The sequence below is a fragment of the Notolepis coatsorum genome (genome assembly GCF_963971535.1).
Source record: "Notolepis coatsorum genome assembly, chromosome: 10".
NCBI classification, from domain to species: Eukaryota; Metazoa; Chordata; class Actinopteri; order Aulopiformes; family Paralepididae; genus Notolepis; species Notolepis coatsorum.
The window spans coordinates 103,678,389-103,698,081 of NC_140174.1; the positions used below are offsets into that span (position 1 = coordinate 103,678,389).

Below are 19,693 nucleotides of genomic sequence, written 5' to 3' on the forward strand. Positions count from 1 at the left end.
CTTCGACCACTGACTATGGATCAGCTACCCTGTCCCCTCGTTTCCTAACCTTAACCATAAGTAAGGAAATAGTGCAACTGATCCCGGGTCAGCATCTAATGGCAACTTCACCCTGCTCCCTGCTCCCTGTCACCTTTGCCATTTTGCCCTTTTTACTTTTCTCCCCCGGTCCTATGAATGTGTAGAGCCTCTGTGTGCTGATCAATGTCCTCGTTGTCACGTATAATTGTGTCTGTCAAAGCTGCGAAACGCTGATGGAGTAGCCAGCTTCCTCATGGAGAGGCTGTCAGTCTTGGCTGCTTCAGGTCGTGCCCCAGACTTGCTCCTGAGGAAGGGGTTTCTGGTAACCCCCAAACCCTGCCCCCCTGGCCCAGGCCCCCTGTCTGCCCCCGGCCCCGCTCCCCTCTCCATCCTCTCACTCACCGATAGGCTCTTCCTGTGCGGAGGGGCCAGGGTGAGCGAAAGGTGGGAGTCGTCTGAGGAACAGCTGTTAGCTCGCTCCATTTTGGAAAAGGGGGAGCAGAGAGGGCCCCCACTGGGCCCTCCCAGGCCCCCCAGACGAGGGGTTTCTGGGGCCGGAACCAGGTCCTCGGGGTCCTCTGGGTCAGACTCTGTGTGGCTGAGCTCCGCCTCCCTCTCCGGGTGAGAGGCCGCCATGTCCAGCGGCTTGTCGAAGGTGAAGGCTGTGGACACCCCCGGGGAATGCGAGCGCTCCGCGGGGGTGTATGGAGTGGAGACGCAGCGCGTGTCGATGCAGTCGGTGATGCTGGTGTACTCCGACGCTTTCACCTGTATGCCTGCCCCCATCCCGCCGTAGCAGGCTCTCGGCGTGAACATGAGACTGTGGGACTTCACTAGAGAAGAAGGCTCGTCCAGGAAGCCCCCGCCCGTGGCGGAGAGGAAGCGGCTGCTCTTCGAGCGCTCCAGCAACCCTGCGGAGGGCGGAGGTGATGGATCCATGTCCCAGGGAGCCGGGCTGGTGTCTTGTAAAAGATTAGCGGAGCACAATGACAGATCGGCTGCCGCGCTGTCCTCAAACAGAACACCACCTGTGCCTCCTCCGCCTGTCCCGCTGCTGCCCGCGCCGCTGCCCGCGCCGCTGCCCGCGCCGCCCTCCGAGTGTCTATCGCCCAGGCCACTAGTGGCAGCGTTGCAGTAGTCCCGGCCTCCCAACAGCACCGCCTCCATGATCTCAGAGTGGAGGGAGGAGTCTCTCCGGAGGGGCGGAGCCACCCGGAGAGGATCCAAGAAGACCTCGGAAGGCGCCACCTCCTCCGTCGTGGAGACGTAGATGTCGATGCATGATGATGGGCGGTACTGATGGGAGACCGACAGCGTCGCCAAGGGGAGGGGCTTAGACTCCTTGGCGGCGGCGGCTGAGGCCACTGACTGCGAGCTGTTGGCTCGGTGGAGACTGAGAGAGCGCTCTTTGAAGAAGCTCTCGGCTCGTTCGGATCCGCTCGCCCGCTCACCGCTGCGACCTCCTCCTCCTCCTCCAACGTAGAAGGAGTGGCTCCGTGTACGTGCGGCCATGCTGGTGGGAGAGGGAGGGGACATGGAGCCCTCCGCTCCCGTCTCTAGCGCCTCCTGCAGGCGGTAGCCGTCGGTGCTGTTGAAGCTGCTCTGTCGGAGGATGTACGCCGCATCCGGACACTCCCCCTGGCGGAGGACGTACGCGGAGTCCGTGCAGTCGGACGAGGTGCGGGAACGGGCCTTGTTGACCTCGCCCCGCTCCACGCCCGTCACGCGCTCCAGCGCCACGGCGATCCTCCCGATCAGCTCCTCCATCTGGGCCATGCGGATGTCGACGGTCTGCAGCGACGCCTTCATGAAGTGCTCCCTCTCGTTGACCTCCTCCAGCCGCATGGCCATGTTCTCCACCCTGGGGGAGGGAAGAGAGGGGGAGGGAAGAGAGGAGGAGTGTAGGAGGGAATAATGAATTAATGAATGAATGAATGAATGAATAGTTTATTTTCTGTCTTTGTTTACAAGAAATCAAAAACACACTTGTGTGGACTTACAAAAAGAAAAAGAAATCACAAATGTACATATTCAAAGTAAGCTCACACAAAAAAATCCAAACTCAATGACGAAAAAAGGAATAGGCTGAAGCATGTATGCTTATTTTTGCCCATCCTTTACAATTCTTAAAAACTAAATATATTTTAATATAAAAAAAAAACTTAAAATATGCTGCAAGACATATTTTTTGAAAAAACAAATGTTTGATGTTTTACTCCAAACTGTACTGAATTATTTAACTTTTTAAGGCTTTTTTAAATCTCCCCTGAGAAGTACACAACTTCAACCTGTCACTAAGGCTATTCCATAGTTTAACTCCCAAAACTTAAACACATCTAGCTTTTACATTGGTTCTTACTTTTCTTACTTAAGAGAGGAGGAGTAGTGTTGCAAAGACAGAAGGGGAGAACGGTAGGCGATCAGAATCCTCCCTCTGTGTCTCTTGTACTATACTAATTGACCTATCTCAAACCCACCTTTAATCAAGAAAAGAGGGCAGGTTTGAGATAGGACTATTAATGAACACTATAACATTAGAATGTGGTAGGCGGCTATGTGGCGTAGTGAGCAAGGCGCTCACCACGAATGACGGAGACGCTGGGCTTGCCTGTTCGAGCCCAGCGCTCCACATTGCTTTCAGTTTAGCTGGTCGTTCATACTAATACACATTGGCCGTATTAGGGGGTGGGAAACTGATGGGTGGGGATCGGGCGTTGTGGACAGCGACTCCTACAGGTCAGTTGGTGCGCCTGCGCAGTGGAATCAGGAAGTGTCGGGGGCAGCGTGAGCCTCCCACGCGTTACTCCTCGCCACTGAGAGATCGAGCTGCGCAGGTGAAAAGATGCGACTGCTGTTACCTCAAGTACCGGAGGGGACTTGTGCTATGTATGACTTAGTCCACATTGCAGCCGGCTTGTGGGAGGCAAGAAACAGCGTCCGTGACAGGGGAGGGTTGAATTGGATGATACGAAATTGGGATGGGAGAAAAATATAGAAAGTGGGAGAAAAAGTGGATAAAAAAAAAAAACATTAGAATGTGGTGTCACGCAGGACTGGGCTAACTAATTACGTGGGTGTAGGATGGTTTAGCAAAGATTTTAACGTGTGATATTTAAAACGGTGGACGTGAGATGTTTTTGTTGCCACATCCAACCTCTCAGAGGTGACTCTGATCCGCTCGTCGTTGGAGGAGTTGAAGCGGTCGTCCTTCTCCCTGAAATACTCCTCGATACACTGCTCCTCAAAGTCATGCACCTTCTTCAGCTCGTCCTCCGTGATGAACAGCTCTGTGGAGGAAATGGTCCACGGGTGAGATTAACAACGAGGTAGGGCCTTTCGCATCTGATTTCTTTGATGTTTCGTCGTGCCCATAGCCCATAGCCTGTCATCATCATCATCATCATTCATCAGCATGTCATCATCATGTCATCATCATTCCATATGTGTTCTTTTGATATAACAAAACGCCATGCCTTTTGATAGATGGACGCTGAAAACTGCACACATTTCTGTCTGTCTGTCTGTCTGTCGTTCAGCCACTCACTCAGTCCATAGTCCCTCTCGTCATCGTCATGCTTGCGCCAGCGACAGCAGAGGTGCTTGAGGACCATGGTCATGTGACTGATGATGATGAGTGGTGGAGGAAGGACAGGGCGCTCGTAGTAGGTCATGATCAGCTGGTAGCGCTGGAACTTCCATACCTGGTTGGAGATGGACTTCACCTCAAAGAAGGTGTTGCTAGGATGACAGAATACCACAAACGGATACGGGATCAGTCAGGTCAGATAGGAAACATTAAATCCATTGAATACTATGTGTTAACAGACTCACCATGAACAGCAAACGGTATCCTGTACATTTGTTACTTGACTCATAATTGAACTAGAAAAAACATTCTCACTTTGTATGTTGTGTCTGTCCACTATGTTTGTTACTTTGTTATTCCCCCCCCCCTATGTAAAGTGACCTTGGGTCTTTTGAAAGGCGCTATATAAAATAAGAAAATTATTATTATTATTATAAATCCCCACCAGGCGGCAGGCAGACAGTTTGTTCAATGTGCCTCATCCTTTGGACATCGCGCAGTGGACACAAATAGCATACAAGTAGTTCAACAAACCTGGGAGATGCAGGCAGGGTTCGAGTTATCACCTGAGAGCTATGGGGGCCACCTGAATATTTTTTTCCTGAAATTGTGGCCGTTTTCGAAGTCATATTCGAGTATTAGACTAATGAAACTGGCCCCCGTAAATGTCCAAACCCCCCCTCCCACACACCCACCCACCCCCTCCTATTGTACAGTTTCCTCCCCCTCGTATGTATATATTTTCTGTTAGGATCTCTGTTTAACAGTACTGTATATTTGCATATCTTGTATGTCACAAATGTAACAGTACTGTATATCTGTATGTCATGTACCGTAATTCCTCTAATAGTAACCGGGTCTCAAATACAAGCCGGGTCTCTATTAATGGCCGGGTGCGCTCTTGAGCTAAGCAATTATAAGCCGGCCTCCTAATACAAGCCGGGTTACTAATATACTGAGCTGCATACTGAGCTGCTAAGGTAAAGTTACTTGATTTCACTTTGAAAACGTTGAAATGACCAGTGACCACCTGTAATTGCACTGTTTACTATTTCATACAGTACTTGGTTTCAATAAATGAACCCAGTACATTTTACTGGGTTCAAACTGACACAAAATGTTGATTTATTCATTATGATCCGTTTGAAAATTTGAAATATAGGCCTCCCTCTTATACAGGCCTCCTCCTAATACAAGCCTGGTACCCGCTACAGTTGAAACAAATACAAGCCGGGGTTACTATTAGAGGAATTACGGTACGTCATAAATGTCATGATATATATCTGTATATCTGTATGTTGTGTATGTCATAAATGTCATTATGAATCGAAAATGGGGGACCCTGATGTAAACAAGACGAAAGTCTTTCTCTGGTCTGCATCCCCTTAACCCATTCTCTGCCACCACTTTGATCATCCTAAACCATCCTCTGCCAGCTCTATTTGTCTATGGAGATGTTCACCTTCTTTGCAGGGCTATAACTTTTTAAATTGTATTGCTAAATTGACATTACTATGGCCCATTCAACATCAATTATCTATCGTTCAGGATGTAGGAACGTTTTACTTTTTTATTCACACATTCATACTAAAATACCGTCTAGAGTATAAATATGTTTTTATCGTTTTCTGCAGTATTTCATAGAACGTGAGATATAGGCATAAATGCATATATTAGATTATCAAATGCAGTTTGATACCAATCCATGCTATATTAAAAATGTCAACTGTACATGGTCCTAAACGTCATGACTGATCATCTGCGGGTGAACGGAGGGGGGGGGGGGGGGTCATTTATAATTCAATGGCCGACGTTAAATGATTTATGTAGTATGGGTGATATATTGATCAGAGCAGTTTGTATTGAAAATGATAAAGAAAAACGCTGAAACTCACATCAGTCTCCTCGTAGCGTTGGGCGATGAGAGTGGAGCAAACAGATCCCAATTATGTGATGTTGATCGATGCGATCCATTTCCGGTTTGTATATTACTAATACACGTCCAAATCATGTTGATTATTGAGTTATGGCAAAGATCCATATCCACAGTGTCTGTATTGAGCCCCGGGATGATAAACGAGTGGCCGGACGAAATTAGGGGACGTACCGAGCTCCAACGGGCACTTCCGGTTTGGCAACTCGCCGATTGGCCACCAGGTGGCAGTATTGAAGCGTTGCAGAGTTGTGCTGGCTCAGACAGCATCAGCCAAGACTCCGTGGGTGAAATATTGAAAATATGAAATATTGATCTCAAACACGCCTTTGGCAGACACCGCATGGCGGAGAAACCCGCCTTAACACGAGATTGGCGGAGAATGGGTTAACAATAGTGTGTATTGAGCCGTACTGTATTGTGCCCATTCTGCAATCCGTTACAGTTTTCAATCAATCAATCAATCACATCACACAACAGTCTAATCATTAGACTATTGTCATGTCATTATTCAGTCTCATTCTTAACCATCAATATTTGTTCATTTTCTTACTCACCTCTGATATATAATGCCATATTTACTTATTTGCATCTGATAAAATACAACAATTTAATTTGAAAAATTAGACCAAATTTATGAACTTGAATGAACATGTATTTGTCTCTGCACTTATAAATCAAAAACTAACAAAAAAATCGAATGGAAAATAAATAGTTGTATGGCACTTAACAGCAGCATTTACCTCCATTTACCTCCTTAGCAAATAACCAGCTGTATTTAGTTTTCCATAAGGTCCACTGACTCGGTCCCCAGCATTGTGGTGGTTGAGCAGCAGCCAGGTCTAGTGGAGACTCGGGTCTGGCAGTGGCTAACACTACTAGCAGTGTCAACTTCAGTAGTGCTGCTAGCTGCTGTGCTAACAGCATTAGTCTTTGGCCTTTTTATAAAGACGAAGCTGTCCAGCCTTGTGGCGGGTTAAGCCTTTTTTTCAGCGGCATGTGGTGTACTGTTTACTTTTTACTAGGGATGCTCGATATTGGCTTTTTTACCGATACCGATATACCGATATTGTCCAACTCTTAATTTCCGATACCGATATCAACCGATATCAACCGATATCAACCGATACCGATATATCTAGGGTTTCCCCCCCCAAAAAATGGAATAATTTCAGGTAATTAACATTACATATCTCTTGTTGTGGAATTAACACAACATTATGCATACTTTTGACAATAAATAAAATCAGAATTTGTTCTTACTTGCTTGCCTGGGTAAATAAAGGTTATAGAAATGTAAAAATATATATATATATTTTTTTGAAAACCGATACCGATATTTTCCGATATCACATTTTAATGCCGATATCGGCCGATAATATCGGTAGGCCGATAATATCGGAGATCCCTACTTTTTACTTGAGTCACAGTTGCAGGACATGAGGACCAGGAACATCACGTTAAGCTTGCTGCTTCTTCTTCACCAAATGGGTTGGAGTAGCATTAGACACGCTCATGGGCGACGCATAGTGGCTTGGAGGTGAAACGCAGCCTATTCCAATAATTAACATTTGGTTATTTTAAAAACTGAAAAGAAAAATATGATCTATTAACAATTTATTTAGGTAACATAAATAATACTAATAAAAAATATATATACGACTTCCGGTTTGACTTCAGCATGTAGCAGTCACGTCGGCCAGAGCTCCGCTCCCGTTAAGTTTATTTTTGCTTCAAAATCCACTTTTTACAACACCAATGTGTTTAAACCTCGACGTATATATTAACTAAGATCTTCTACTAACTATATCGACAGAAAGAAACAAGATGGCATCAAAGAAAGACCAGAAAGACCCTGGAAAGAAACACGGAGCAGACAACCTAACGGTAGAAACTTCGCCTGTGGAGACACGCTCGGTGCGGGTACGGGCAGGCGAACTCGAGAAGAATGTCATCTCTTCCACCGCTCCCGCTACCTCACCCGATACAGATATGGAGTATACATCACCCGATTTCGAGTCTCTGGCTAAGCTGATAAAGATCTTAACCGAGAAGGTTGATAAGCTTGACGATATGGTTGTTAAGGCTGACGTTAAGGCGGACGCTTTCAAAGAATCTATCGAAGCCAAATTCGAAGATTTTAAAGCAGCGGCTGCTGTACTGACCGAACGCATTATTGTAGTTGAAACCACCTTGGTCGAACACACACTAAAAATCGCTGAGGGAGATAAGGCTCTTCATGACGGTATCGTGGAACTAGGGGAGAAGATGGAAGAGGCTGATAAGAAACTTTTGAAGATAACGTTCGAAATCGAACGTCACTCCCGTAGATTTAATATCCGTATAGTGGGGTTGGATGAATCAGTCGACTGCACAGAAGACTCGTTCGCGACAGTGTTAGCTGGAATTCTAGGCCCAGATATCCTCTCTACAACGCCGACAGTGGATCAACGCTACAGAATTGGCACCCGAGATTACAACAGCAATAAAGCGAGGGTGATTATTGCTAGCATGCGTAAAACTGGAATAAGAGATACGATTATCAGGGAGGCAAGAAAGAAGTGGGGAAAACTGCTACACAACGGGAAACAAGTGTTTTTCTACGAGGATATGTGCCGGGAAGCTATAACCCTACGAGCCCGTTACAAGGTTGTGATGTCTCAGCTCTTTGAGAAAAATCTCCGTCCTACCCTACGCTACCCAGTGAACCTTTCCATCATGGATGGAAGTGGAAAAAGGTTCTTTCTCCATTCGCCTGAAGAGGCCGAAGCGTACATGAAGAAACCACAACGTGGAGGATAACTGTATTCATATTTTTTTTTTATCTTCGTTGAATAACTTTGTTATAACTCGGACATCAAAAACGGCATCAAACAAGCTTTGACAACATTGATGTAGTAATAGTTTAATACAAGACGCTAGACACTATATTTATATAAAGGTTTGCTGTTTGGGCCCGTTAGATTTATGGTTTTGTGCAGGTCATGATTTGTTGTTGACATTTTGGAATATTCTGGATTTTTTCAACGCTCTGTGTCATATTGGAATATACTGGAATATACTGGAATGATATTACTCTATGGCATGAAGAATGCCCTGGAACATAAATAACAGCTTTTTGCAAGTCATGATAGGTTGCTAACATTCTGGAATACACTGGACTTTTTCAATGAATGCCCTGGAACAATAACATCGGTATGTGACCTGCACATGAACCAGATCTGGAAGAACAACAACCTTCATAGCGGATTACTGCCCATGTCGAGGGACGAACTGCGTACACGTATTTAAAAACCTCCTTTTCATCTAGATGTGTAAGCTTGGCAAAGTTATTTAAAAAATGTATGCAGTTGTTCTCAAATTTTTGGGATTTCTATAATCTAGTTCTAAACAGCTTCCCTTTTTTTTGTCTTTGATATGTTTTAACCTATACATGTTAGTAGAAGGTTTAAATGAATATAATAATTGAGGCATATCTTTCATTTTTAGTTTATTACATTAACGGGAGAGTGGCTAGGCCACGGGTGACATTCTATTAAGGTAGAATTAAAAGTTTTAGATCCTATGGCAATTTGCATAGGAAAGTTAAGGATAAATGGCTCATTCTGGGCTACCTGGTCATATAAGGGAGGGTGGAGTTGTGCGCGAAGGGGGTGTCAAATGAACACAGGTACCTTGTACGGCTCTTTAAGGGAGGGGGGTTCAGGGGATTATATGTATATATGTATGTTTTTAAGCTCGGCTCTCAACAGGACCTCAATTATTGGATATATATCCATTGTGAATTCGTACTCCAGACGAATTACAAACAAGTACACAACAACTTGTATAGATTATGGCTAGTTTGAATAAACAAACAACATAAGCGCAAAAGCGTGCTTACACTGATGAAAAACAAACAGGTTGATGTGGCTCTTTTAAGCGAAACGCACCTTTTAGTGGATGCCAAAGTAAAGCTAGCGGACAACATATATCATAACATTAGCCACTCTTCTTTTGGAACGAGATCCCGTGGAGTTGCTATGGTCGCGAAACGGAAGTTGAATATTGAATTGCAGGACGTATGGTCTGATATAGATGGTCGGATAACCATAGCTAAAATTGTATACAGTAACAGAAAAATAGCGTTGGTAGCGGCATATGCCCCAAATCTACACTCACCAGAACAATGTTAAACCTTCCTGAATACTCATTTATAATTGGTGCGGATTTTAATGCCATTTGGGATCCCGGGATGGATAAATCTTATCCCACCATTTCCAATGATCAGAAACATGCATCTAATGCACTAAAGGATTGGTCCAAGAATACAGGTGTAAATGACCTATGGCGATCACTCAACCCAACGGCCCGAGAGTACTCTTGTCGATCTGATTAACTGGCGCTGCTCTGATGGCTGCCTTTCTGATCGCTCCGTCGAGACTGTGCTTTCTTTTGTTAATTTTTATAGTATTAGGAGTTTTATTTGCACCAACTGTTGGTGCATTATATGTGTATGACCGTCAGTCAATCATTGACATTGGATTAAGGAAAACTTACCGTTTGGATTGCTCTCTGGATCGGATCGCTGAACAGCAGAAATGGCCCGCCGAGATCCTTTGTTATCATGGCCAAGACCAGGAGGAGAAACCGCCACGAAGACGTGGAAAGAGAGCGGGGGTCCGAAACAGACTGAGGTCCAAACGACACAGAACCACATTGCCCAGCATATTGTTGGCCAATGTGCAATCGATAGGAAATAAACTGGATGACATCAGAGCACGGATCCAATTCCAGAGGGACATTCGGGATTGTAACGTCCTCTGTTTCACAGAAACTTGGCTGAGTCCAGATGTCCCGAATCACGCAATAGAACCGGCAGACCACTTCTTCGTTCTCCGCAAGGACCGGACAGCAGAAGAGTCACTAAAGACGAGAGGAGGCGGCATTGCCTTCATGATAAACAAGGAGTGGTGCGATTTAGGCAACACAAAGGAACTGTCTAACCACTGCTCCCCAGACCTGGAGTTTATCACGATAAAATGTCGACCCTTCTTCCTCCCAAGAGAGTTAACGTCCATCATCCTCATCGGAGTGTACATTCCACCACACGCGAACACTGGGGTCGCACTTTCAAAACTTCACGACGAGGTAAACAAACTCCAGGCAGCTAATGTTGACGCCGCCATTTTGGTTCTGGGTGATTTTAACAGCGCGCGTCTTAAAAAGGTGCTGCCGAATTTCTATCAGCATGTGACCTGTCCCACCAGAGGCGAGAACATATTAGACCATGTATACTCGCAATTTAAGAATGGGTACAAGTCACAGGCTCTTAGTCCATTCGGTAAAAGCGATCACGCTGCAATATTTCTTTTGCCAAAGTACAAACAAAGTCTCAAGCGAACGCCGGTGGTCTCGCGAGAGGTTAAGCGTTGGGCCGTGACGTCAGAGGAGTCACTCCAAGCTGTACTGGGAAGTACAGACTGGAGTGTATTCCGTGATAACACAGCCAATATTAACGAATACACCGAAACGGTGATTGACTATGTCTGTACTCAGGTAGAAGAAACAATCCCCTCCACCAAAATTAAAATCTACCCAAATCAAAAGCCCTGGGTAGACAAATCCGTCCGTGAGGCTCTGAAAGTGCGCACATCAGCATACAACACCGGGCTGGTGACAGGCAACATGGAAGAACACAAGATGGCAAGATACAACGTCAGGAGAGCAGTAATAGAGGCAAAACGGCGTTACAGGGATAAAGTTGAACTTCAGTTTGAACAGGCTGACTCTAGAGGCATGTGGCAGGGCCTCAGAACAATGACAGACTACAAAGGAACCCCCCTCAAACTGAACAGTGACATCTCCTTAGCAAATGATCTCAATTCCTTCTATGCGAGGTTTGAGGCTGTGAATAACAACACCAGCCTACAAACCACGGCAATGGGGGGGGGGGGGGGGTCTGCTGATGGAGACTCAGTGTTCAGGGTAACAGAGCATGAGGTGAGACGGATCTTTAAAAAAGTGAATATCAGGAAGGCAGCAGGACCGGACGGCATCCCCGGCCGCGTCCTAAAAGTCTGTGCCGACCAACTGGCCCCGGTATTCACTGACATCTTCAACCTGTCCTTGGAACAGGCTGTCATCCCCACCTGTCTGAAGAAGTCCACCATCATCCCTGTACCCAAAAAATCTACGCCCGCTTGCCTCAACGACTACCGCCCTGTAGCCCTCACCTCCATAGCCATGAAGTGCTTTGAGAAGCTAGTGAAGGGCTACATCTGTTCCTCCCTCCCCATCAACCTGGACCCTCTGCAATTTGCATATCGCCCCAACAGGTCCACGGAGGACGCCATAGCCCATGTGCTGCACACAGCAGCATCACATCTGGACAAGAGGCAGGGGAACTATGTGAGAATGCTGTTCATCGACTACAGCTCAGCATTCAATACCATAGTCCCCTCCAAACTCATAGCCAAGCTCAGGGACCTGGGCTTGAACTATGACCTGTGCCAGTGGGTCTTGGACTTCCTGACGGGCAGACCCCAGGTGGTAAGAGCCGGCAACTGCACCTCCTCATCCATCACGCTCAACATAGGGGCCCCCCAGGGCTGTGTTCTGAGCCCCCTCCTCTACTCCCTGTACACACATGACTGCGTAGCACAGCGGAACAACAACACCATCATCAAATTTGCTGATGACACAGTAGTGGTGGGCCTGATCTCTGCCAACGACGAAAGGGCCTACCTGGAAGAGGTAGAGAACCTGTCACAGTGGTGTCAGGAGAACTGCCTCTCCCTGAACGTCAGCAAAACAAAAGAGATGATTGTGGACTTCAGGAGGTCGGGGGTCAAGGACTACAGCCCCCTCAGCATCGACGGGGCACCGGTTGAGAGAGTGAACAGTTTCAAGTACCTCGGAGCCCACATATCCGAGGACTTGACATGGACCACACACATTGACAGTGTTGTGAAGAAGGCACGACAACGCCTCTACTTCCTCAGGCGCCTAAGGAAGTTCCAAGTCAGTCAGAAGATCCTTAGGAACTTCTACTCATGTACAATAGAGAGCATCCTGACCGGCAACATCACCTCCTGGTTTGGGAATAGCACTGCACAAGACCGTAGCAGACTACAAAGAGTGACACGTTCAGCCGAACGCACAATTGGAGGGGGGCTTCCCACCCTCCAGAACATTTACATCAAGCAGTGCAAGGGGAAGGCTAAGAGAATTATTAAGGACTCGAGCCACCCGAACAACTGCCTCTTTGAACTGCTGCGGTCAGGCAAGCGATACCGGAGTCTTAAGGCGAGCACAGAAAGACTCAGAAGAAGCTTCTATCCCCAGGCCATCAGGCTGCTAAACGAACAATAATCGCTAAACGAACAATAATCACTATGCAACAACCATCAAATGCACACAGCACACACACCCACACGCACACACTCACTCAAACAAACAACACACTGCAGCACCCACTCTCCACACTTTAGATCACACAAACACACTTACACTTTATATTTATTGATAAAGGATTTGCACTACAACTCGTACACCTACTGTGAATTGTACCTAAATTGCACCTCGTCCCATTTCTCCATTTCTGCCTTGCACTATATAGTATTGTATATTAGTACACTGCACAGTATTGTATATTGTATGGTAACTACGTCTATTCTGCATCGAACATTGTACATATGTCTAAACTGAACACTGTGACCTCTTTTTTTACTTCTAATTTTACTATGTTTTTATTTCATACTTATCTTGTCTTGCACAGTCTCTGGAGCGCAACAGTAAGAAGCATTTTGTACAAAAGTATTCTGTACTTCTGTATGACAACTATTAAAGAAACTTGAAACTTGAAACTTGAAACAAGACACAAGACATTCTCCAGAATAGATTATGTTTTTGCATCCCCTAGACTATTTGATAACTATGACGTGGAAATGGTACCCAAAATCAGATCACAGCTATTTACTCCTAAAAGGATCATTTGGTATACTGTCATCTCGAGCCCCAAGATGGCGATTTAACTCGATATTGCTGAAAAACAATGAATTCATTACACAATTCAAAGAAGCACTTGTTGAATTCCTGCTGGAGAATGCGGAATCGGTACAGGACCCCAGAATATTATGGATGTCGGTAAAGGGATTTATCAAGGATTTCACTGCGGCCTTTTCCTCCAAACTACGCAAGAATCGTTGCTCAAAACTGGCAGAGCTGGAAACGCTTTACTCATCGTTATTTTCCTCTTTACAATACAACTACTCGGTTCGATTGGAATCTCAAATTAATGTGTTAAAAAAAGAGATTAACGCCATTTTAAGACAACAATCTGAATTTCAAATACGTAGCACAAGACAACATTATTACTTTCAGGGTTCTAAACCAAGTCACCTACTAGCTATGAAGATACGAGCCAACGCGAAATTTTTCAGATATCCCTACTATTAAGGCCCAGCAAGGACTTGTTACAGACCCCAAAAAAATGTACGAGACATTCAAAGAGTTTTACTCCAACTTGTACAAATCAGAAATGGCTTTCGATCAAAACAAAATGGATATATATTTTAATCAAATTAACCTACCTAAACTATCAGAGGAAGACGCTAAACAGTTAGAAACACCCATCACACTAGATGAACTTAGGGAGGCTATATCTGAAATGCAAATTGGTAAGGCTCCTGGAAGGGATGGGATCCCTCCAGAATTGTACCTCTCATGCTGGGATGTAATTGGACCCCTATTACTTAATATGATTTTATACTCCATCAAGGAGGGGAATTTCCATAAGATAGACAATATTGCACTCATAACAGTCCTCCTTAAAAAAGACAAAGACCACACCGATTGCGGTAGTTATAGACCCTTGAGCCTCCTCGGAACCGATATCAAGCTGTATTCCAAGGTATTAGCCATCAGACTTCAAAAGCATATGACATCTTTAGTTCATCCTGATCAGACTGGCTTCATAAGAGGCCGCTTGATCACGGATAATATAAGACGGTTACTACATGTGCTAGATGCCAGCAAGGATGCCACTCCACCTATAGCGATGCTGTCCTTGGATGCGATGAAAGCCTTTGATAGGTTGGAATGGTCTTATTTATGGGCAGTACTAGAAAGGATGGGGTTAGGAAACGGATTCATTGATATGATAAAAGTATTATACAAAGACCCATCGGCCATGATTACAACAGGTAAAATTACCTCCGAAATCTTTCCTGTATCGCGCTCCTCCAGACAGGGTTGCCCTCTTAGTCCCGGACTATTCGCTTTATCATTAGAGCCTTTAGCACAGTATATAAGACAATCCCAATCCATAGAACCAATCGCAATTAAGGGCACACAACATCATATTAGTTTATATGCGGACAACGTAATATTGTTCATGCAAAACCCTACCACCTCAATGCCTCATCTTCTCAAGTTGATTGATGATTTTGGCAATCTATCGGGATTTAGGATAAATTGGCCAAAGTCGGCCTTCCTACCACTCAATGCCCCTGCAAAGAATATATTCCTTCCAGAAAGAATACCAATGGTAAAACACTTCAGATGTCTAGGAGTTGAAATATTCCCTACTATATGCCAAACGGTGAAGTACAATTACACAAAATTCCAAGATAAGATCAAATACGACTTTGACAGGTGGTCCAAACTTAAAAACTCAGTACAGGCCCGAGTATCAATAGTTAAGATGGATGTTTTACCTAGAATCAACTTCATCAGCTCAATGTTACCGTTACCCCCTCCTGATGGTTACTGGAAAAAATTACATTCCACCGCATATACATTTATTTGGAATAACAAACCTCCATGAATAAAAAGATCCACCGCACAGAGAAACAAAGCCGACAGAGGTTTAGCATTTCCAGACTTTTACCACTATTTTAAAGCGTACTCTTTAAGACCACTGACAACCTGGTTTGACTCCCAAGCATCTGTATCCTGGAGAAACTTAGAAGAAAATATAGTAGCACCACATAGACTGCAGGACATAGTATACACCATATTATCAATTAAGCAATGCGAATTGAAATTTGGCCCTCTTATTACACATTCGGATATGGCGTGAAACACAGAAAAAATATTCTAACCAACATAAATGGCATAGCCATACTCCCCTATTCAATAACAATGCACTCCTTATTGGAAAACGACATATCAGATACCCCAAATGGGAAAAGCAGGGCATACATACATTGGGAGATGTTTTCAACAAACAGGGTTTTTGTAGCTATCAAGATATACGTAACAAATTTAACCTCACCAGTTCCACATATTATTTCTACCCACAGTTATTGGAATGTTTGAAGGCTCATGGAGTCCCATTAAAGATACCAATTGTGCACCACAGATATCACAAATTCTTCTATGAAAGAGAGACATCGAGAGGCTTTGTATCTGACTTTTATCATCACTTACTAACGTCTTCGTATGGAATCCTTCCCCTAGACTCAGTCTGGAGGAGGGATATACCAGACTTGGAAGTAGATTTTGATTGGCAAGAAGTCTGGGCAAACGTTCGAATTGCGTCACGCAACCCGGATCATCAACAAATTAATCTTAATTATATTCATAGGACATACCTGACTCCTATAAGATTGAACAGAAAGGGACTTAGACAAGATTCTCTATGTTCCTTATGTACAAATGGTGATGAGGGTACATTTATGCATATTGGGATTGCCCACCTGTTAAGATATTCTGGGAAGAAGTGACCCTGCAATTATCAGAATCTTTATTTCTGAACATACCTGTACACCCCTCTGTATTGCTGTTGAATGATGTTTCTCAGTTTGCAACCTCTATACAGCTAAAGAGACTAGTTTTGTCCGGTCTCACAGCAGCTAAAAAGCTGATAGCATCACGATGGATTCAACCGGATAAAATGTGCCGGAAGGTATGGGTTCTTACCTATCTCGATGTGATTTATCTAGATATATCTACAGCAAGAATTTTAGGTGTCAGTGAAACCAGCATTGCAATCTGGTTAGAAGTGGTGGAGAGAGGCGGTTAGGTGGCCGAGCAGAGATTGCGTTCGTCACCAACCCCGGAGCTGTGAGCTGGAGCTCCGGGGTTGTCACCAGCTTGGCTGGCCGTCTGCACTAATACAATTGGCTGTATTAGAGGGTGGGAGAAGCTGGCGGGGTGGGTCCGGGTCGTTGTAAACAGCGACTCCTACAGTTCGGTCGGGGCGCCTGCTAAGCGCGGATAGGACTTGAGGGGGATAGTGTGGTCCTCCCACACGCTACGCTACGCCCTCTCGATGAGAATCCGCGCTGCCAGGTGAAAAGAAACGGTGATTGGCTGGACGTGTGTCGGAGGAAGCACGTGGTAGCCTCCACTCTCCCAGATGATCTGACTGTGGGGGATAAGTGCGCAGCGACCAGGAAGGGACTGGGAATTGGCATACGACTAGCATTGGGATGGGAGAAAAATCGGAGGAAAATGGAGGGGGAAAAAGATAAAAAAAAAAAAAAAAAAAAGGTGGTGGAGAGAATAAAGGCTAGCATATGAATTGTAATTCCTGGTAGAAACGAATGAAAATGGATGGATTATCCAAGTGGAGGTCCTGGGGGGAAGAGCGAGCAAGAGCATATATATGTATTGTATTGGATTGCAAGTATTAGGTATATATCTCGTAAACTACATTTATATTGATTCAAATGGAATGTATAGTTCTGTGATTTACGTTGGATATTTACTGTTAATGCTCGTGTGTCTAATTTTATGTTATGTTTAAAAAAAAATATATATATATATATATATATATATTTTTTTTTTTTTTTTGAGAGACCCCCACATAATTCGAACACTGGATGCAGGAGCCATTTCCCCTCTCTCAGCCACTCAGCTAACGCTTCTCTCTCTCTCTCTCTCTCTCTCTCTCTCTCTCTCTCTCTCTCTCTCTCTCTCTCTCTCTCTCTCTCGCACACAGAGCAAACAAATATGGCTACGATATTTAACAAATGTAGAGACCATCTATTATCATTAATTATAATAACCAACATCCAAACACACTCGTGAGCTATAAGTCAGACATACTACCACTAGAATATCATGTAGCCCATGATCTAAACAGTAGGCTAGGCTTATTGTCATCTGAGCTGGGCCCAAAATGCACCCGAAAGGAGATAGACAGAACTGTGGAAGTTGGACGAATGAAAGGGGATGCAAAATTGCAAATACCCTTGCTGCATTACATGCCTTTTATAATGTGATGGGAATAACATAAATGATGATGTGCAGCAAAATACCCCTAGAAGCATAACCAGTGCGGCTGAACATAACGTGAAAGATATTAGCCACAAACGTTAATGTTACTGTGTAAGAGACAGAGAGAGAGAAAGAAAGAGAATCAGCTGTACATTATAACCTAAACATAATGTTAGCCTATATAACGTTTGCCGTTACTGACACGGTGAAAGCGAGCGAGTGGGAGAGAAAAAGGGCGGGAGATGTTAATGTTAGCTAACTTGACACTTGTGTCTGACCCACTCCAGAAGTTGTTCTGGGACAAAAAAGGTTTTCTCTGGAGATATATCCACACGTTGTCCCTCTCAACACCTGTTTGTCTTCCTTGGGCGACTTGCCCGGAACATACTGTAACTCTGTCCTAATCGATGTTTCATCTACTTGACAAGTGCTGTTCCTGAGGCAACAACTTATTCTCCGGAGATCTACACAGTGTCCTTCTCACACCTGTTTTTCTTCTTTGGGCTACTTGCCCGGATCAGGCTGAGGTACATATATTTACATTTAGGCATGTAGCTGACACTTTTATACAAAGCAACTTACAAATTGTGTACAACAAGTCAGCAGGAGGGGTGCACCTCTGGCAGCTAAGGGTCAGTGGATTTGTTCGTCTAGCAGTGTCAAACTTGAGTGCTACACTCTGAGTGCATAGTAGTATAGACATAGTAGCATAGTACATAATAGTAAAGAAGATTCTTAATTTTCTTTAATTGACATATTGATTGAAGAACTGTGTTTTTAGTCGACGGTGGAAAATTGGGCGCCCGCCTGGTGGAGATAATGATCTATTAATTTGTTTATTCTTTTATTAGTTGGCTCGTGGAAAGCTAGCTTGCGCCTGTTATGGCAACATTGTGATGTCGTGCTGTTCTTCCGTCTCCGCCTGCTGACAGTACATGTGTGCCATCATCTACTCCTACATACTTTATATGAGAACCTCCTCTCAACTTCTATCTTGCAACACCCACTGAGTGCTACTCGTATTTAACTTTTTCAAGCTACTGGTGTTTTTTGTCGTTGGTTTTTTAAGAACATTTGTCAGTGGGAGCTTTTTCTAGGTTCCAATGTCTATCTCAAGCCCCGCCCTCTTTTCTTGATCTTCCAATCACAACTGTTGCTTCTCTCGGACAAGGGAAGCAACAGACTAGAGGATCAAAAAAAGAGGGCAGGGCTTGAGATTCCATAATTCCATATCACTCTGTGCTGTATGTAAGGCATACTGGTATTTGGAATATAAAATTATACTGTGATCTTATATTTGCTCAATTGTAGAGCTTCCATCCATTGCATGTTATATATGGGCCATTCTACCGAATTGGTTGAAAAGTCAGGTTGGAAATATTTATTCCAAAAACTTTGTCCGAATATATATTGTACCATATCTAAAGTACATAGTGAGAGTACCGGCAATTTTTATATTGTATTTTCAGAATCTTTTTGAATGTTTTTCCTCTCCCAAAAATGGTCACTACCGAAACATAGTAATACACTATAGTAAAAAGGTATTATATTAACATGTTACAATTGTGTTTCCTTCCCTTCTCTAAAGAGTATTTTTGAAAATTATTCTTGAAGGTTTTCACAATTAAATCAATAAAAATTACATTTTTACCAAATTTCTAAGTTCAATTGATACAATTAGATCAAAATCTAAAAGCAATCTTTCTCTGTAAAATGCATAACACTGATCATATTGATTTCAGAGTTAATGATTGATGAAATTGAACGTACATTTAACCAATCAGTATCATAACATTTTAGTTTATAACTCAATATACTTAATTTTTTTTTACAAAACACCCAGTGTTTCGGTAGTGACTGCATAATACATAGAAAAAACATAATATTTAGCATAAAACCCCCAAAAGTTTACCTTATTTGTAACGATCCCAGGTCCTCTGGGGCCT

The 19,693-nt window shown here is 44.1% G+C and overlaps 1 protein-coding gene across 1 annotated transcript in view; it reads right to left on the bottom strand.

Annotated features, from left to right (window-relative positions):
- Positions 1–216: 216 nt before the first annotated feature.
- The window catches only part of trpm3 (transient receptor potential cation channel, subfamily M, member 3), a gene marked incomplete at both ends in the record, with an annotated part of 443,339 nt that continues 423,862 nt past the window's right edge, over positions 217–19,693 (bottom strand). Inside the window, 4 exon segments of the mRNA XM_084323130.1 lie at positions 217–1,882; positions 3,176–3,308; positions 3,566–3,759; positions 19,660–19,691. Of these exon segments, the coding sequence (XP_084179256.1) occupies positions 217–1,882; positions 3,176–3,308; positions 3,566–3,759; positions 19,660–19,691 (2,025 nt within the window).